The sequence below is a fragment of the Sorex fumeus genome, unplaced genomic scaffold (genome assembly GCF_029834395.1).
Source record: "Sorex fumeus unplaced genomic scaffold, SorFum_2.1 ptg000097l, whole genome shotgun sequence".
NCBI lineage: Eukaryota > Metazoa > Chordata > Mammalia > Eulipotyphla > Soricidae > Sorex > Sorex fumeus.
In genome coordinates, this window is record NW_026606154.1 from 3603745 (window position 1) to 3624890 (window position 21146).

Genomic DNA, 21146 nt, shown 5'->3' on the forward strand with positions numbered 1-21146 from the left:
GCAGGGAGCTGGAGCATATAGACCAAACATGATGACCACTTAATACCTCTATTGCAAACCACAACACCCAAAAAAGAGAGAGTGCAAGAGGGAATTGCCTACCACAGAGATGGGGTAGGATGGAGGGGATAGAGTGGAGTGGTGGGAGGGATGCTGGGACCACTGGTGGTGGGAAATGGGCATTGGTGGAGGGATGAGTACTTGATCACTGTATGACTGAAACACAAGCATGAAAGTTTGTAAGCCTGTAACTGTACCTCATGATGATTCACTAGTTAAAAAAATGATATACACATATTTATACACACACACACTAGAGAGAAAAAAAAACAAAATAAATAAGAGCAGGGAACTGGAGTGATAGCACAATGCATAGGGTGTTTGCCTTGCACACAGCTGACCCGGGTTCAATTCCCAGCATCCCATATGGTCCCCTGAGCACGGCCAGGAGTAACCCCTGAGCACCACCCGGTGTGACCCAAAAAGCAAAAAATAATAAATAAATAAAATAAGAGCAAGGGGGAGAGAGCACAAGCTAGGGAAGGCATTTGCCTTGCACTTCCTGACCCCCATTCACTTCCAGGTCAACATGGGGTCACCAGGTGCAGCCCTGGAAGCCCCCAAGCACTGCTGGGTGTGGCCCAAGTAATCTGCACCTCCCTGGTCCAGCCAAATCCCATTCTCAGGCTTCGGAGCACTGCTTGGGACCGGCATTCACTTCCCGCTCCCCACCCCACCCCCACCCCCGCCCCCATCACCTCTCACCAGGGGAAAGAAAACCGTAAAAAGCAAAAGAGTCCCATTTTTGGATGGGGTTGGATGTTTTCTTCTTGTGGAGTTTAACCAGTATTTTGTATATCCTGGATATCAACCCCTTGTCAGATGTGTATTCGGTGAATATCCTTTCCCATTCTGTAGACTGTCTTTGTATTTTGGTCACTGTTTCTTTGGAGGTGCAGAAGCTTCTTAGTTTAAGATAGTCCCATTTGTCTATCTCTGTTTTTACTTGCTTGGCCAGTGGCGTGGCATCTTTGAAGATACCATTAGCTTCAATGTCATGGAGGGTTTTGCCAACTTTATCTTCAATGTACCTTATGGTTTCTGGTCTGATGTTGAGGTCTTTAATCCATTTTGATCTTACTTTTGTACATGGTGTTAGGCAGAGTTCTGAGCCTATTTTTTTGCATGTAGCTGTCCAGTGATGCCAAATGAACAGAAACTTTCTCAAAGAAGAAATCCGAATGGCAAAAAAGCACATGAGAAAATGCTCTACATCATTAATCATCAGGGAGATGCAGATCAAAACCACAATGAGATACCATCTCACACCTCAGAGACTAGCCCACATTCAAAAGAACAAAAGCAACCGATGCTGGCGTGGATGTGGCGAGAAAGGGACACTCCTTCACTGTTGGTGGGAATGTCCACTGGTTCAGCCCTTCTGGAAAACAGTATGGACGATTCTCAAAAAATTAGAAATTGAGCTCCCATTTGACCCAGCAATACCACTCCTGGGAATATATCCCAGAGAGGCAAAAATGTATAGTCGAAGTGACATCTGCACTTGTTTGTTCATTGCAGCACTCTTTACAATAGCCAGAAACTGGAAGAAACCTGAGTGCCCAAGAACAGATGACTGGTTAAAGAAACTTTGGTACATCTACACAATGGAGTACTATGTAGCTCTTAGAAAAGATGAAGTCATGAAATTTACATACAAGTGGTACAATATGGAAAGTATCATGCTAAGCGAAATGAGTCAGAAAGAGAGGGATAGACATAGAAAGATTGCATTCATCTGGGGGATATAAAGTAACAAAGTATGAGATTAATACCCAAGAATAGCTGAGATCAGCACCAGGAGGATTACTCCATAATTTAGAGGCCAGCCGGGTATCCTAGAGGAAAGGGCAGTTCAGATAGAGAAGGGAGCACCAAATAAAGGATGTTTGGAGGATCCTCCCAGGAGGGGAGATGCATGTCGAAAGTAGACTATGGACTGAACATGTTTGCCACTCAATGCCTCTTTTGCAGACCACAACACCCAAAAGGAGAGAGAGAACACAGGGAATTGCCCTGCCACAGAGACAGGGGGGATGGGGGGATGGGGGTGGGGGGATATTATCCATGGTGGTGGAAAATGGGCACTGGTGGAGGGATGGGTATCTGATCATTGTATAATTGAAACCAAAGCACAAAAAATTGTAAATCTACAACTTTAAAAAAAAATAAAATACAATAAAGGGAAAAAAAATGTAAAAAAAAAAAAAAGCAAAAGAGTCAAGGGCTGGCCTTACTGGGCCACCGGGCATCCCTTTATCTGCTGCTGGCCAGAATGGAGATCAAAGTGGCCTCCAGGCGCTCACAGGTCAGCTCCTGCAATATCAGTGGGGTTGGTTCTGAAAAAGCTCAACTTTTTTTTTTAATTTTTATTAGTGAGACACCATGAGGTACAGTTGTAGACTTACAAATTTTTGTGCTTGGGTTTCAGTTATACAATGATCGAATACCCATCCTTCCACCAGTGCCCATTTCCCACCACCACGGATGGATCCCAGTATCCCTCCCACCCCCCCATCCCTCCATCCCACCCTGCCTCTGTGGCAGGGCATTCCTTTTTGTTCTCTCTCTCCTTTTGGGTGCTGTGGTTTGTAGAAGAGGCAATGGGCTGTAAATCAGCCCAGCTAGGGTAAGAGTGACAGCACAGCAGGTAGGAGGTTTGCCTTGCACAAGGCCAACCAGGGTTCAATCCCCGGCATCCCATAGCGTCAGTCCCCAGAGCACCGCCAGGAGTAATTCCTGAGTGCAGAGCCAGGAGTAACCCCTGAGCATTGCTGGGTGCAGCCCAAAAAACAAAATAAATAAATAAATAAATAAAGCCCAGCTATGGGAGATGGGAGAGAGAAAAAAAATAAAAAGGAAGAGAAAAAAGGAATTTTTGTGTATTGTTTTGTGGGTCATCCCCCTTCCCCTCCCCCCACCACAGTGCTCAGGACTGACTCCTGCTCTGCATTCAGGGATTCCTCGTGGTGGATTTGAGGACCCATATGGGATTGGGGGGGGGAGGGGCTCTAAGCCGGGTCAGCCTGGGGCGAGGCCAGCGTCCTACCTGCTGTACTATCGCTCCAGTCCCCCCCTCCAGAAGGGGTTTCTCACCCAGAGAGGTGCCAACTCTCATTAAGAACACAGCTGCGAGAGGTGCTGCCCGGGGGGCACGCAGGGGACAGGGGCGACGTCTGTCCCGGTCGCTTGGGCCTTGGCACCGAGACACAGCACAGAGACTGTCCCTGGACCGTCACAGGGCGGCCACAGCCAAGCCCAGGTGACAGTCCACGACACAGGCTCATGCCCCAAGTTCACTCTGGACCCCACCCCAGAGAACCAGCACAGCCCCAGGACAGTGGCTTGGGGTTCCAAGCCACCTTTCCAGGCCTCAGAACCGAACCGGCCACCGCGCTGCCGGGGACAGTAGCCACGAAAGGCCTGAAGGGCGCCAGGACAGGCGCTGGGGAGGGGACACGGGGGTGTCCGCAAAGCCTCGACCCCCACCGCAAAGCCCAGAGGGGCCCAGAGGGGACCTGAGCGCTGGCCCCGCGCGCTCAGAAGCTTCCGGCGCATGCGAACCTCGCGTCTCTCTGCACAGTGGCCAGTGGGGCTTAGGAGTGACCCCCCCTCGCTTCAAAAACTTGGGGTGCAAAAAATTGGGACGAGATAATAGAGGGCCGGGAAGGCCGCACTCACCGAGAGCCCCGGGCTGCAGGGACGCACGGGCGCAACTGGGTAAGTGCACGCAGGTAAGCACGTGGGGACGCAGCCAGGCGGGCGTGGGGGCGGGGAGGGGCCGTGGGGGGGTGGATGGGGGTCGCACCGGCCTCTCGCCAGCTCTCCCCAGGTGCCAAGCACAGGCCCCGCCGTGCACCGGCCAGCTCCGGGGTTCCCCGTGGGCGCTGAGCTGGATGGAGGCGGGTGGCGTGATCTGGAGGCCCCAGGGATGTGAGGGTTGATCCAGCCAAGGGGTTGGTCACCCGGGCCCTGTGCACCAGCCCCCTCTCCACCTACCCCCTCCACAGCTGCCCGAGAGGTTCCGCTGCATCCCTCCCCGGGCCAAGGGACCGAGATAAAGCAGGTGCCTTCCGGGCTAGCTCCACAAACTAGAGAAATACGACCCCACTCTGGGGTCCCCTGAAAAATCTTCAGAGTTGTTTTGTTTTGTTTTGTTTGTTGTTGTGGTTGTTTTGCTTTTTGGGGTCACACCCAGCGATGCTCAGGGATTCCTCCTGGCTCATGCACTCAGGAGTCACTCCTGGCGGTGCTCGGTGGACCATATGGGATGCTGTGAATAGAACCCGGGTCGACCGCGTGCAAGGCAACTGCCCTACCCTCTGTGCTATCACTCCAGCCCGGAGAGTTTGTTTTAAGTATCAGAAAAATAGTTCTGGGGCTAGAGCGCTTGCCTTGTGGAACAAGGCTGACTTGGGTTCAGTCCCCAGCACCAAAGAGGGCTTGGAGTTCCATTAGGGGTGATCCCTGAGCACAGAGCCAGGAGTCAGCCCTGGGCATATGGCCAGGAATGGCCCAGTCCCTCCCCCACGCCTCCAATTTTGGATTAAAATCCCTTTATGATTTTTTTTTCTTTTTGGGTCATACCCCGCGATGCACAGGGGTTACTCCCTCAGGAATCACGCACTCAGGAATTACTCCTGGCTGTGCTCAGGGGACCTATATGGGATGCTGGGAATCGAACCAGCTCAGCCGCATGCAAGGCAAATGCCCTATCCGCTGTGCTATTGCTCCAGCCCCAGCCCTTTATGATTTTTAATTACAGCATACCTCATTTATGTACCTGAATACCTGGTGTGTCACAAGACTTTTCTCATTTAAGCTTTTTTTTTGGGGGGGAGGTGAGGTGTGAGGCTACACATGGGGGTGCCCAGGGCTGGCTCCGGGGTCTGCATTCAGAGATCTCTCCTGGAGGACTCGGAGGAACAGACGAGCTGCCAGGCCTCTAACCCAGGTAGGCCATGTGCAAAGCAAGCAAATGCCTTCCGGGTGTACTATTGCTCTGGCCCGGACTTAAAGACTTTCTTCTTGGCTAAAAGGCCTTGGAGGGGGAAGGTTGAAGAAGCCCCGCCCATACTGAGCACCTTGCCAGTTGGAGGGGGCTCTTAGAAGTGTTAGGAGGGATTTGGGATACAGCAGGGAAGGGATTCAGCTAAGATGCTATTATTTTTTCATTAAAAAAATATTTTTGGCTCTCCCAGTGATGAGGGAAGGGGTGTGGAAGGACCCCAGCACTCTACTTGGCAGTGCCAGGTTCAAACCCCACGCCTTGTGCAAGCCTGGCGCACACCCCAGTCCTCGGGGCTATCTGTCAGATGGCAGCTAAGATCCTTTTGATCTTGTCTGGTATCGTGGTGGGACGCGCCTGCACCCAGAAGCCGGGGACAGTTGTTTAGGAGTCTGAACAGAGGGTCAGAGTCGAAGCTTTCTCAGGTCTCAGGGCTGCCAACAGCTGTTGGGAGCTTCCCTATGAGTCAGCACTGAAGAGCTGTGTGCTAGCATTTGTTGTTGCTCCACAGCGGTCTACAAAGTAGGGATTAGGACTAAAGAGGCCCCTTGGGGCTTGGTTTCGTGGCCAGCAGACTCCTGGCTCTTATTGCTAGCTTCGGGGACTCCTTGCACTTAATTGCAGTTAGAGGAGAAAGTAGGAAAACGGAACTGAATATATCATGGAGTCTAGAAAATACCCTTGGAGTCATTCGCTCGAGAAATTTTTCATTTTCATGATTAAATCTCCACACCTTTAACAGAAAACCAAAAGTAATAAAGAGTTCAATCTCTCTTTCTCAGGCAAGAGGAAGCTACTGAGTCTTACATTTGCACATTTTGCTAATTGGGCCTTTTAAGTTATGTAAATGGTCTGTATTCTCTTATGGAGTAACAATCATAGTGGCTTGGGGGAAGGAGAAAAGGTAAAGAAGTTTACTTGACTTTGTTTTATTTAAAGCATTTCTTCCAATGCAGTTAAAACCATTTTTTTCCCCTGCAGTATGGGGTCATTTTAATTTTTTAACAGAAAGTATTAACCAGCAACTCAAGTAAGAGAAAAACTTTTATGACATAAAACAATGACCTAAGCTTTGCATGGAATTGTAAGTATAAATACGATATTGACATGGGTAGGTATGATTTATTTCATGTTTAATAGGATTAAGGTAAAGTAGGATTAAACACCTTTTTTGTTTGCTTCTGGGTTATACTTGTGGTACTCAGAGCTTACTGTTGGTTCTGTACTCAAGGATGGCTTCAGTCAGGCTCAGGGGACCATATATGGTACAGGAATTGAACCCAGGACAGCTGCATACAAGGCAAGTACCCTACCTACTGTTAAGTATAAGGAACTCTTAAGGCTAAAACACAGTTCAAGTTAAGACTAAAACACAGTTAAAGTTAAGGATAAAACACAGTTAAATGTATAATTAGGGCCAGGAATGTGGTTCTGTGGTAGAACCCATGTCTGTATGGGAGGTCCTAAGTTTGATCCCTGGTGTACACACACACACACACACACACACACACACGCATGCACGCACACACATGCACATGCGCATACACACGTGTTTGATTAATAGACTGTCATCAAGTATTTACTGGATCCTCAGCAAGATTTCTACATCTTATATCATAGCCACTATTTAATCCTCTCTATATCCCTATGGATAAGGTTCTTCTACTTATTTTTGAGAAAAGAAAATGGAAAGCTACAATGTGATTTTAAAAGTTTGTGAATAATCATCTAGTTAAGTAGCCCATTACTTGAAAAGTTCATTTTATTCCAAAATTCATGTACACATTATTATAACCAGTATTTTCCAAACTGCTGTTTATAGGTTTTGATTTCCCATTCATATTCGCAACATAATTTAAGGAAGATCAGCACCCCTTCCCTCTTTGTCAAACTGACCTGACTTAATAATTTTGAGAGAGAAAAAAAAACCCTTTTCTCTGTACTTTTCCTCCCAGCGTTCTCCCCCAGAGCTGCGCTGTCCTTTCAGGCCTCCTTCTGTGGACTTGGCTCAGGGAAGTGCATGGCAGGGCAGAAGGCTGAGCTGCCAGGGTGTCACTTTGCTCAAAGCATATTTATTGAGCTGCAAACCAGGATGAGACCAGGAGAACAGACACATCCGCTGGCAGTGGGTGAGAAGTGATGGCTGTTTCCCAAGCACCTGACACAGGCTCCCAGCGAGCCAGTTCAGTTACTGTAAACGCAGAGAATTAATTAATATTGCTTCCCATGGCATGGGAGAAGGGGGCTGGTGTTTAAAAATCACCACTTTCCCCGCCATGTGTCCTTTTTAACTGTCAAACGCACTTCTTTAGCTTTTTTTTTTTTACTTTAGCTTTAAACTATGGCGAAAACTACTTTTTTTTATCTTTTACCATTGCAACTTGCTCTTTAAAACCAGATTCAGAAAACTCACTTCCCAAAGTTCAGAAGGAGACACCTCTGGAATTTAATAAAGTACATCACAGAAAACTCACCACCTCTCGCTCTGTGATTTTTTTTCTTTAACTTTTTATGTTGAATCACTGAGATAGACCCTTACAAAGCTGTTCATGATTGAACTTCAGTCATACAGTATTCCAACACCCATCCCTCCACCAGGGTACATTTCCCAGCACCAGTGTCCCCAGGGCTGTCTCTGTCTCTGTCTCTCTCTGCCCATCCTCCCTTTTGGGTATTGTGGTTCGCAATATTGATTCCCTCTGTGATTTTTATCAAGAAAAAAATTTTTATCAAGAAAAATATTTTATCAAGAAAAAAATCAATATTTTTTATCAAGAAAAAAATCAAGATTATTATCAGGGAAAAATTTTTCTTTTTCTTTCCTTCTTTATTTTTTTTTAAATTTTTTTGTAACCGGCCACTGTATTTTTAGAAAGAAGAGGCAGAGTCACTCTCCTCAAATACACGGAACACAAACTCCGAGTACATTTCTGGACCGATACTAGGTACAGCACGGCTGCCAAAGTCTCTTTGCCACTTGGGGCTCTGGGTGGGATAGGAGCCGCTTCGGGAAAATATTGTCCAATGAGCGACGCCTCCAGGTAGCGGGGCGTGGCCTCCGGGCGCCGGAAAACTTGGACGTGCGGCCCCCAAAGGAAGTCTGTCCTGATTGGCTGAGCGGCTCCCTCCGGGCTAGCTGTCATTGGCCGGCGGGAGCCGTCCGTCCCAAGGGCTGCGCCAATGGGCCGCGGCACGGCGTCCCGGCCCCGCGGCGTAGCCCCGCCCCCCGCTATATCTTCGGGCCGGCCGGGCGCGGCCGCGCAGGCTCGGAGCTGACCCTGATGCGGCCGGCGGCGTCGGGGCGGCCGTGAGGAGACCTCCCCCCTCCCCACCACGGTGCCACCTCCCCGGGCCTCGCCCCCGCTCGCCCGCGAGCCCCCTCGCCGCGCTAGGACCCTCGGATCTCCGACCGCGCCGGGGCGAGGGGAGAGCGGGCCCGGGGAGGGGGGTCACCGCCGCCGAGGAGCCGCGCTCGCCGACGAGGTGAGCGCTGGACCCGGGCTGAGTGAGGGGCGGCCGAGCTGGGGCGGGGGTCCCGCGGGGGGTCCCGTCCCACCCCCAACCCCGCTCATACACACACACGCCGGAGAGACAAGCCCAGGCTAGTCCGAGCCAGTCCCAAGGGGCGGCGCCCCGCGCCCCACCCCCTGGGGAAGGGGGCGGAGTGTCTGTCTGTCTGTCTGTCTGTCTGTCTGTTTCGGGGGTCCCGGTCCCCCCCAAGTCCCGTCCGCCTCCACAACCCCGAATCCCAGCTGGACTGTGCCCCCCCCAACTACCCCCAGTGCCCGGGACCCCGCGTGTGATGTCATAACTTGGGGGTGCATCCCGCAGCCTGAGCATCCCCCTCCCCAATTGCCTTCCCCATTCCCCGGTATCTCTCGGGGGAGGGGTCTCGTCCCCACCCCAACCCGCAACCCCCTGGACACACAGGTGGGTGAGCGCCTCGGGCCGGCTTGTCGTTAAATCACCCGCCGCCCGCCCGCCCGCCCGCTGGGCACGTCATTGCCTGGTGCCCCAGGGCACGCGACCCCGCCCGTGGTGTCCAGTTCCAAGCGCCGGTGGTCCGTGGGTGTCCTCGCTCTCTAGCTGGATGCCGCCCACCCACCGCGAATAATGCAGAGAATTTTCTCCAAGCTGCATTTTTTTTTTTTTTTTTTTTTTTTTGCTTTTTGGGTCACACCTGGCGATGCACAGGGGTTCCTCCTGGCTCTGCACTCAGGAATTACCCCTGGCGGTGCTCAGGGGACCTAGATGGGATGCTGGGAATCGAACCCTGGTCGGCCGTGTGCAAGGCAAACGCCCAACCCGCTGTGCTATTCCTCCAGCCCCTGCATTTTTTTTTCTTGAATATTTTTAACTTTTTTTTTTTTTTTAATTTTTCTCCCCTCCCCATACCTCCTCCACCTGGAAGCGCTCTCCCAGGAGCTCCTAGGCCGATGCAAAAGGCCAGTGAGTGAGTAGCCAGGGGCCCTCTGCAGCCGGGAAGGCTATTCTTAACTCTCTGCTTATTTATAGATGATCGAGGTGCTGACGGCCACCGACTCCCAGAAGCTGCTCCAGCAGCTGGATGTCCTGCTGGAGCAGGAGTGGCGATGTCAGCCAAAGGTCTGTGGCTTGAGGCTCATCGAATCTGCGCACGACAATGGCCTTCGGATGACCGCCCGGCTCAGGGACTTCGAAGTCAAAGACCTCCTCAGCCTCACTCAGTTCTTTGGCTTCGACACGGAGACCTTCTCCCTCGCTGTGAATTTGCTGGACAGGTTCCTGTCCAGAATGAAGGTAGGTTCCCGGGCCGTGGTGGCATTCCCCAGTCTTGGACAGGGCAATTGCTGCTGGCTTTGGGACTGGTGTTCATATATTTCAACCTTTTTTTTTTAAAAAAAAAAAAACAGTCCCAAAACTTTCCTTCCAGTTGGGGCTGGAGTGATAGCACAGCGGGTAGGGCATTTGCCTTGCACGCGGCCAACCCGGGTTGGATTCCCAGCATCCCATATGGTCCCCTGTGCACCGCCAGGAGTAATTCCTGAGCATTGCCAGGAGTGACCCAAAAAGCAAAACAACAAACAAACAAACAACCAAAAAACCTTCCTTCCAGTTAAATAAGCCCACACCGTTATGGTCGTTCTGTAATACTGATGAATACTTTCTTGCTTATTAAGGCAAAGTTAGAAAGAATTCTATGAGATCTTAACTTCCAACATGAAGAAGTGTGAGTCAAATCATCAGACTCCTGGTAGAAGTGGGAGTTGTTTTAAAAGAGTATTTCTTGGGGAGGCAGGAGAGAGAGTTCAGTGAGTAGCCCTTGCCGTGGACACAGCCCACCTGTGTTCAGACCCTGGCGTGATCCTGACCACAGAGCTAGGAATAAGCATTGAGCATCACCGGATATGGTCCAAATATCTCCCACAACCCACAACCCACAACCCCCCAGAAAAAGAATGACAAGCTTGGGGCCAGGGGTTGAACTGGGTAATAAGAACACTTTGCCTTGTATGTCTATACAAGGCTTCATACCCACCAAATATATATGTATATACACTGTAGCACTGTAGCACTGTCCTGTTGTTCCATCAATTTGCGCGCGGGCACCAGTAACTTCTCACAACAAATTGTGAGACTTGTGTATATACACATATAATATATTAAAACATTATATATCATTTATAAGTATATACTATGTATTTTATGTTTGCATATATTTTTCCCATTAATGCTGTTAACAACCTGGTAAATTTTATTTCTTCAACTCTTACTTACAAATAGAACCTACTATTGTTTTAGCTTTAGACCTTGTTAAATTTTGCTTATGCTTGTCATGTCCAGCATTTATTTCCATTGAGTAGAGGATCTTCTGAAGGAGGAAGAGAAGTTACAAACGCGTTTTAAGTAAGCAGGACATCTGTATAACTCCTAGTGTTCAGGTTTGGTTTTTGTTTTGTTGTGTGTGCCAGGAATTAAACTCTGGACTTTATACATGCAAAGGATTCATTCTTCTACTGAACTCTGTTCCAGCTTTCAGAATTTACTTTTAAAAATTTATCTGACTTTCGGCTAGTGAGATAATACAGTGGGTAGGGTGCTTGTCTTGTACACAAATGAGCTGGGTTCCATACTATGTGGATCCCTGAGCACCATTCGTAGTAATTCCTGAGCACAGAGCCAGGAGTCACCTCAGCATCTCTGGGTATGACCCCAAAACCAAAAAAAAAAACAACAAATTTGTCTGCATTTTTTTTTGTCATTAGTAGTGTCATTAGTAGATGAGATAATGTGATAATTAAAATTGAATCAATTTTCAGTCCTCAGCATCTCAAATTCACCAGTTGACACTAGATATCTCTTTAAATACCAAGTGCAGACTCTACAGGTGATTTTAAATGCTGCATAGATCATGTACACCTGCTTTAATAAGCATATTAAAATTTTATGTAATACTTGCACTGATTACTATATGATTTTACTATATGATTACTGTCATATAGTAAAAGACATAAGAAAAATTTACATTATATTTCTAATAAGGCATATATTGGCGAAGGAATTCCAAGAGAGAGCACACATGATAATACTTTGTTGTTGCTGATAAAGGTAAATTTATTTTGATTTGTCCTTAAATAATTAAAAATTATAGTTTAGGTTGTGGTGGTTTTGGGGGGGTTTTTTGATCACACTATTTATGATGCTTCTTAAACTGTCGTTTAAATTTGAATGGACTACAAATAGACATTGAGAAAAATGACTGAAAAAACATTGGTGGTGAATTGAACTTTATAAGCAATTTAAGCAGTATGTGCTATAGCATGTAAAAAGTTACTTGAAACTTCTAAAAAATCTGAAATAATTTAGTGCACTGTGTTCTGGAGTCACCCACATCCCAGCCTGACCTTAATTATTTTAATTTCTTTTCCTTTACTTTATGGTGCTCTCTCTCTACCTCCCCCCATCCTATTCCAGTCTCCCCTCATGTTTCTTAAATCACTAATCATCCTGTTGTTCGTCGATTGCCTCGAGCAGGCCCCAGTAATGTCTCCTTCATCCTAGCCCTGAGATTATATTCAAGGTTCTTTAGGAGAATGAGACCCATCATTGTTACTGGTATTTGGCATATTGGGTACGCCACGGGGAGTTTGCCAGACTTTCTTAAATAAGACTATTTTATTTTGCATGTGCAAATGCAAATGCAAAGGGGAAAAAAAACAGCCTGGGAAAACAGAACTTTGTGGGAAGCTGACCACTGAATTGGTCCAAATCGAAGCAGTGTTCATAGTTCTGCAGTAGCAGATGAAATTTCATGTGCTGAATTCAAACACTAAATACTGAAATTCTGTGTACTCAAAAACTGTCCCAAGTAGGGTAGCCTCTAGGCTTGACAAGATATACTCGAGTGTGACTGGATTTTGCTAAATCCTCACAGTTGAGAAATACGCTTTCATGGTACATTTTTGAAATGATAGGTCGGAGTTGCAGAAATTCTGTTATCTCGATGTAGGAAACAAAGGCGTGGACGTATTCTTTCTAGGTACAACCCAAGCACCTTGGATGTGTTGGACTGAGCTGCTTCTATTTGGCTGTGAAATCCATCGAAGAGGAAAGGAATGTCCCACTGGCAACTGACTTGATCCGGATAAGTCAATACAGGTTCACCGTTTCGGACTTGATGAGAATGGAAAAGATTGTCTTGGAGAAGGTGTGTTGGAAAGTCAGGGCAACCACTGCCTTTCAGTTTCTGCAGCTCTACTATTCACTCCTTCTAGAGAACATGTCATCTGAAAGGTATGTTGAGCAAAGGAAACCGGGAAATCCGTATGACAGTCAGCAGTGCTGCATGAACTCTGTTATCCTGGTACAATTCTAATCAAAATGAGTAAAATAACAATTGCAGTTCTTTGAGTATTACTTCACTTTTCCTTAAAAGTGAGGACTTTCGGGGCTGAAGCAATAGTACAGCGGGCAAGGCATTTGCCTTGCACGCAGCCAACCTAAGTTCGATTCCCAGCATCCCATATGGTCCCCCGAGCACCACCAGGAGTAATTCCTGAGTGCATGAACCAGGAGTAACTCCTGTGCATTGCCAGGTGTGACCCGAAAGCAAAAAAAAAAAAAAAGTGAGGACTTTCTGTTCCTAATGGCTTTTTTTTTTTTTTTTTGCTTTTCGGGTCACACCTGGCGATGCTCAGGGGTTACTCCTGGCTTTGCACTCAGGAATCACTCCTGGCAGTGCTCAGGGGACCATATGGGACGCTGGAAATCAAACCCGGGTCAGCCGTGTGCAAGACTAATGCCCCCCTCCCCCCGCTGTACTATCACTCCAGCCCCCCAATGGCTTCTTGAAGCCTTTGAAGGCTTTTTCTTGGGATTAGATAACAGAACCTTTCATCTTGTATTTACATTTTCCATTTATAAACCTAATTTATAAAACCTACTAGCAAAGACTGGCACAGAAACATGGGGAAAGTAACTTTAGTGGACAGAGAAGTAGATTCCTTATTTAAATTAAAAGAAACCTTTTTGACAAATGTAGCCTGATGTTTTTCATGGTCCAGCATTTAAATCTCACATATGTCTTGGGGACTGGAGAGATAGTCCAGTGGGTAAGGCACTTGCTTTGCATGTGGTTGACCCGAATTTGATAACCAGTACCCCATACAGTTCTTCAAAACCCACCAGCAGTGATGCCTGAAAGCAGAACCAGGAGTAAGCCCTGAACACCGCCAGATGTGGCCACCAAAACACAATAAATGAAACTTTTTAAATGAATAAACTCCACATATATCCTAAAGAAGTTAATGTTTCTGTAGAGGGAAACTCATAATGTCAAGTAACTTGTTTTCTCTAGTAAGTGTACACTTAAGCTTCACTTTAAAGACTAGCTTCATGGTCCCCCAAGCACCGCCAGAAGTGATTCCTGAGTGCAGAGCCAGGAGTAACCCCTGAGCATCAGCTGTGTGTGACCCAAAAAGCAAAAATAAAAATAAAGACTAGCTTCGAAATTTTTCTGAAAATGGGCTGGAGAGATAGCAGAGTGGGTAGGGCATTTGCCTTGCACGCGGCCGACCCGGGTTCGATTCCCAGCATCCCATATGGTCCCCTGAGCACCACCAGGGGTAATTCCTGAGTACAGAGCCAGGAGGAACCCCTGTGCATCGCCAGGTGTGACCCGAAAAGCGAAAAAAAAAATTTTTTTTTTTTCCTGAAAATTTGTCTTCTGACTCGGTTTAAAATTATCTACATAAACTACAGACCAAACATGATTGCCACTCAATGCCTCTTTTGCAAACCACAGCACCCAAAAGGAGAGAGAGAACAAAAGGGAATGCCCTGCCACAGAGGCAGGGTGGGATGTGGGGGATGGGGGTGGGAGGGATACTGGGATCCGTGGTGGTGGAAAATGGGCACTGGTGGAGGGATGGGTATTTGATCACTGTATAATTGAAACCCAAGCACAAAAATTTGTAAGTCTACAACTGTACCTCATGGTGTTTCACTAATAAAAATTTAAATAAAATCTACGTAAAAATCACATTTACTTTTTTTTTAATTTAAGGAAAAATACCCTTAATTTTGAAAGACTAGAAGCTCAACTTAAGGCATGCCATTGCAGGCTCATATTTTCTAAAGCAAAGGTAAGCAGCTTACAACTATTAGCCTCTTCTAAGGTCTAGTTTTTTTTTTAATACTATGTCCGAGTATTTTAAATCAATATCTACTTCGGAATCAAATTTCTTCTAGCCTTCTGTATTGGCATTGTCTATCATCGCGCTGGAGATCCAAGCACAGAAGTGTGTCGAGTTGACAGAAGGAGTAGAACGTCTTCAGAAACATTCCAAGGTATGTCCCTGTCGTTGTCTAGATCCTGTTACTCTCTTGATGACACTAAGAGACACTAAGCCACTTGTGTCCTCTCCTGTACTACAATGTCCTGCATGTTTGAATACTTACTTTGTGCATCCTCAAAATTTTCTGATGTGGGAAGACATGTAATTAGGATTGCAGCGATTTCTGTAGCTAAATATGGTGATTCTCAATCTGCCTCCCGGTGCCCGTCTAGTGCACCGACCGCCCTGGTCCAGGAATTCCCAATTGAATCACAAAATGGTTTAGTGTTCTACAGAGATGTCTCTGGACCCCAACCACTTAAAACCTTAGGATTCCAGCAGCGTGCGGCCCCAACACCTCTCATATTCAAAGTGAGCAATAGAAAATAAATTAATCTAGCGTCTAGAAAATGTTGTGGGAAAATTCAAGCAAACTCTAATGCCCCCAAGTAGAGAGTACTTGTATTGGGGAAACTGTCTGCCACAGAGGCAAGGTGAGAACTGGGATGATGGGGGATGAAGAGGATACTGAGGACATTGGTGGTGGAAAAATGTGCACTGGTGGAGGGATGAGTGTTCGATCATTGTATGGCTGAAGCTCACACATGAAAGCTTTGTAACTGTATCTCACAGTGATTCAATACAAATAAATAAATGCAAATAAATAAATATGGTGGTACTGAGACTCCATTCCAGAGACACCTACATCCCAGTTTGGGGGTTGTGATTTTTCTTCCTTTACTTTATGGGTCACTCTCTCCCACCTCCCTCATATTTTCTAAATCCTGTTTACTTTGAAAAAACATGCGATGGTATTTTTTTTTTTAATGTAGGAGTACTGCTATTTATTCAGCCTCTGATTAGGCTGATTGAATTGTGCATGCGATGGTATTTTTAATTGAATAACTTTCCTCTGAACAACTTCTGTCCAGATAAACAGCCGAGATCTGACCTTCTGGCAAGAGCTTGTCTCCAAGTGTCTAACTGAGTATTCATCCAACAAGTGTTCCAAGCCAAATGTTCAGAAGCTGAAATGGATTGTTTCGGGGCGCACCGCACGGCAGTTGAAGCATAGCTTCTACAGAATAACCCACCTTCCAACGATCCCAGAACTGGGCCCTTAATTGGTAAATTTCAATCCTAGTTTACCTTTATATTGAGAAAACTTTGTTGTCATTTTTTGGGGGGGGCCACACTGTGGGGGCTGTGTTCAGGGATCGCTCCTGGCTGTGCTCGGAGATGGGATGTGATGTTGGGGTTTGAACTGGGCTTGGCTGAGTGCAACGCGAGTGCCTTAATCCCTGGCCCGACTCCCCATCCTTAAAAACAGTCATTTTTAAATGGCACCAGATTCAGGCTCTGGCTCATTTAAAACACTACACAGGCCTGATGAGCAGAGCACCAGGCCCCATATTTAAAATACGTGAGAAGTAATATGAATCTGTTAAACAGAAAGAAAAACTGATTCTGAACTTGGAATATTGTATTTAAAGTAGCTTATGGTAGATGGGCTTTCCATGGATGTCTAGAAGCGGCCTTCCCAACTCAACACTGTGGCTGTAGAGCGGAATCCTTAATAGCAGTTGAACAGAGATGCTTGAGATATGTAAAACTCATCACTGCACAGACGAGATGATGTAGAACAGGCATAAAATATGGAAAACTTATCACTGCATATACTATACATTATTGCCATGTAAATTTGGGGGGGGGAGGTTGGGTTATATCCAACAATGTTCAGGAGTTATTCCTGACTCTTCACTCAGGAATTATTCCTAGCGGTGCTTGGGGGACTGTATGGGATGCCAGGGATCAAACCTGGGTCAGCCATGTGCAAGGCAAACATACCCTCCCTGCTACACTATCGTGCCGGCCCCAGTTGTCATTTAAATTTAACTCATAGCACTGTAACACTGTCCTCCCATTCATTGATTTGCTCGAGCGGACCCAGTAACGTCTCCATTGTGAGAGATTCGTGGCATATCAAATACGTCACGGGGAGCTTGCCAGGCTTTGCCGTGCGGGCGGGATATTCTCTGTAGCTTGCCGGGCTCTCCGAGAGGGGCGGAGGAATCGAACCCAGGTCAACCGGGCTGGCTGTGCGCAAGGCAAATGCCCTACTGCTGTGATCTATTTTCTTTCCAATTAAACGTTAACATTATTTATTTTGGTGTTTGGGCTCTATGTGGCGATGCTCAGGGGTTACTCCGTGCCCTGCCCTCATGAATTTTTCTTGGCTGAGCTTGCAAGGGACACGATGAGGCACTGGGGATCAAACCCAAGTGCAAGCAAGGCAAAAGCATTGTCTGCTGTACTGCTCTAGCCCCTAAATGTTAACGTTTAACAGTTCTCCACAAGATTATGAGTCTCAGATAGGAATGCTTAATTTTTAACAGTAATATTTGTTGGACAGATGTACAATAACGCATTTTTTGTTGTTTTTTTAAATAGGAATCTACAACAACAAAAACCCTAAAGCCTTTCTCTTCAGTCCTGAGCTATGAAATTGTTATAACGAATGTAAACTGTGAAGCCTCAAAACATCACAACCGGATTGGGATGAAATGTCCTCAGATTCGGAAAATCTGCCTAATTCATGCTATGTTGGTATTATTCTTAGGTTTGAGTTCATCTACGAAGCATATAAATCAAAGCTAAGAGCATAAATGTGAAATACTAATGACAGGACAACGCTGGGAAAGTCAACTGTGAATCTTCATTCTCATACTGATGCAACTTTCTATTCTGAGTCAATATACTGTATTTCAACGCTATTTAAATTTGAATGTTAAAACTGAGGTTACAACAAAACCGACATTTCACAAATGCACTTTTAAGGCATAACAATGGTCACTGTTACAGGTGTGTAAATGGTTTCTTGGTACCCATAACGTTAAGATAATCCAGAGGCATGGAGCTACATCAGAGTTACATTTAGATTTGAGGGCATTTTATGTAAAGTAAAACTATAGTCATTTTGGCATATAACATTAAAATTTTTTTTTCTAGAAAACGGGTGATGTTTCTATCATGAAAATGTTTTATATAAAATATACTGCTTCCAACTAGTCCTATTGAGAAACTTTTTATTGTATTTGTAACTCGAAAATAACATCACTCTGAAAAAAAAGCATGCTGATTTAATAACACTCCGGAAGTTTTTGCTGAAGTTTTTTAAAGAAAACTCTTTCATTGCTTCGAATTTAGAATTTTGATTAATAGGGAATATACTTTCACTAACTGCCGCTATTGTGCCAAAATGATTTTAAGAGAAGAGGCATTTTCCTGATGATAGGGTTACTGAGGTAGTATTCTAATAGGTCAGTGGATAGAAGGAGGTGGACAGTGTTACAAGCATTGCAGACTGCTACTTACTGCCAGGGATAGCCACACACACTGTCTGTAACCAGTTTTGACGTCATGTTATGGATAAATATGCACTGGCAAGAAAAACACAAAAACCAAAGAACCACAGTATAGCTTATGACTGTTGTCAAACCATGTTCTGTGGGTGACTTTTCAGTTTTCCCAAGAGGTTCATGTATTTCAATATTTGGACTCCAACAGGGCTAATTTTGAGTCAGCAGCAGTAACTTTAACCAACTACCATTGTGTTTTTGGTACTAAGGCGTCTACCTTTCAATAAAATTATTGAAATGCATTCCATTGCTGAGCGGTTTTCTTTCTTTTCCGATTGAATTAATTCTTGGCAATATGCCAGAACCAAGATGAAAAATGATTGCTCTCCATTGAATTTAGCTTATCAGATACCATGGTAGCAGAAATTAAATCTCTTTCAGTGACATGGTTATTACCTAAGGGATACCTTAACTAATTGCTTTATTTTTAAGTAGACATGAGGTGATAATTAAATGTGCTTAGTGTGCACTAAAAAGCAGGTGTCGATGCACTATTGATCACTCCTGTTGTTTAGACCCATCACTGCCATGGGCATACCAAGCAGATTCACCCTCTGAGCCAGTCAACCCAACTGAAGTTCTTTGCAAATCATCTTTACTGACTGGCTGAACACTACCAGGTTATAAAACATCGTATCCGCCTGTTTTGTCAATCTAATTCAGTAGTTAGAACTGAAAGTTTGAACTATTCATGTTTAATGTAGCAAGGCAGATACTGCAAAGCAATGACTGACAGAAAAACTTACAAAAGGTTTCTTTGCATTAGACCCAAACTAGATAAAATTAGTGACCCTCTTCAGGTTATATTTTGGTGTTTTTGGTTGTTTTTTGCAGGTGAGGCGGGGCACAGCCGGCTATCCTTGGGTGCCAGCCCAGTCTCTGTGCGTAGGGGTAGCTTCTGGCAGGGCCCAGGGGACCATACAGTGCTGTGCACAGAACCCAGGCCTCCTGCATGCCATGCAGGCACTCAAACTGTTGAGCGATCTCTCCAGTGCCCATGGGTTATTTTTAAAAAGAGACCCCAGGGACTGGAGCGGTAGTACAGCGGGTAGGGCGTTTGCCTTGCACACAGCCAACATGGCCAACACAGGTTCGATTCCCAGCATCCTATATGGTCCCCCGAGCACCGCCAGGAGTGATTCCTGAGTGCATGAGCCAGGAGTAACCCCTAAGCATCGCCGGGTGTGACCCAAAAAAGCAAAAAAAAAAAATAAAATAAAAAGAGCCCCCAAATGGGTATGTATTTCTAGTTATGTAATACACTAATAGCTCACTTATTACATAACAAATCTTCTTAAGCTTCTGATGTCAAATGTTTTCTATGAAGCATCTCATATAATAAATTATCTTCAAACTGACATTATCCCTGTTTATTAACTGATCAGCTGCAGGTCAAAACCTGGCACTTACGGTATTCCAAACCAAGCGCTATAACAAAGCTATATACTCTCTCATTAATTTTTCGGGTCATACCCAGCAGTTTCCAGGGGGTGACTCCCGGCTCTGTGCTCATGGATAACTCCTGGTGGTGTTCACAGGACCCTATGGTGCCAGGGACCAAACTCGGGTCGGTCACGTGCAAAGCAAGCACCATACCCGACATACTACTGCTCCAGCCCCCAAAGGCTATGCTCTTAACCAGTGCGTATTACCTCCCTATACAGAAGATACAGAGCATGAAATTGTGTGATCACCAGTCGAAACGACATTCTGGGCCAGAGATATGGTTCAGTCTTAGAGGACAAGCCTTACAATGGGTGACCGTAAAAAATGTTACCCTCAATAATTATTTACCCTGTATGAATAATATATAAAATGAGCTTTTTATTGCTATATTAGTTCAACAAAGAGGATTTAAGAGCAATAAAAATAACCGGAGGTAGCAAAGGGCATTAAATGATAAAATAATTCACCAAGACAGACAATCCGAAATATAAATACAAATGCCACCTAACATCTCAAATCTAAAAACACAAAGAGCGTAACTGACAGAACTAAAAGAAGCAGCAGGGAACAGTTCAATGATAGTAGGAGATTTACGTCTTCCTCTTAGTAAATTCAAGAATTAAGATATTAGTAAGGATGCAGATAATAAAAAGCTAACAGTGGGGTCATCACCTGCACAGGGAATGATCACTAAGCCCAACCACATCCCAGACTGTGAAACCTTAAGGCATTTAAAAGAACTGAAATCACGCAATGATTTCTGACCATGAATCAGAAATTAATAGCAGGAAACAGGAACTCTCCAAGGGACTTGGAAATTAAACTCTAAGACTTCTGCTAATTATGTCATGGCTCTAGGAGGCAGAAAAAGTTATTGAATAGAATAAAAATGCTGAATTGTAAGATGCAGCTAGTTCAGTTCCTAGAAGGTTAATTCACAATAGAAACCTTTTTTGGATAAAACAATTAAAAAAAAATACTGAAGGGGTTTGAGGCTACATTTAAGCAGTGTTCATGGGTAACTACTGGCAGTACCATGGTTCCAGGGATCAAACCCAGGCCTCTTGTGTGTAAATCATAGGTTCCAAGTGCTTCGAACCATCTCAGTTCAGCTGAGGCTTTTTGTGAGGGTTTTTTTTAGTGCCGGGATAGACTCCAGGCCCTCCAACATTTGCTCTACTACTGAAAGTGTGTGTGTGTGTGTGTGTGTGTGTGTGTGTGTGTGTGTGTGTGTGTCTGTGTGTGTATCTCAAACTTCAATGTTTCATGCAGGGCAAAAAGGTCTCAAACCTATGCTTCCACTTTAAGCAGTAGCAGCAAAACTAGCAGAAGGAATACAGTATTTTTAGAAGGTTGGGAGTGGAAATCAGTGAAATCTGTTTAATAATAGAGAAAAAT

The 21146-nt window shown here is 45.5% G+C and overlaps 1 protein-coding gene across 1 annotated transcript; it reads left to right on the forward strand.

Annotated features, from left to right (window-relative positions):
* The first annotated feature begins 8314 nt into the window (after nucleotides 1-8314).
* CCNG1 (cyclin G1) lies at nucleotides 8315-18544 on the forward strand. Its single transcript, XM_056133081.1, has 7 exons — nucleotides 8315-8551; nucleotides 9584-9847; nucleotides 12588-12841; nucleotides 14613-14691; nucleotides 14798-14896; nucleotides 15816-16010; nucleotides 17335-18544. The coding sequence occupies exons 2-6, from the start codon at nucleotides 9584-9586 to the stop codon at nucleotides 16005-16007; spliced, it is 888 nt and encodes a 295-aa protein (XP_055989056.1). The 5' UTR covers nucleotides 8315-8551; the 3' UTR covers nucleotides 16008-16010; nucleotides 17335-18544.
* The last annotated feature ends 2602 nt before the right edge of the window (nucleotides 18545-21146 follow it).

Coding starts and splice junctions, on each gene's coding strand:
- CCNG1 (XM_056133081.1), top strand. CDS start 9,584: ATGATCGAGGTGCTGACGGCCACCGACTCCCAGAAGCTGCTCCAGCAG. Junction 14,692..14,797: donor TCATATTTTCTAAAGCAAAG/GTAAGCAGCTTA, acceptor AATTTCTTCTAG/CCTTCTGTATTGGCATTGTC. Junction 14,897..15,815: donor GTCTTCAGAAACATTCCAAG/GTATGTCCCTGT, acceptor ACTTCTGTCCAG/ATAAACAGCCGAGATCTGAC.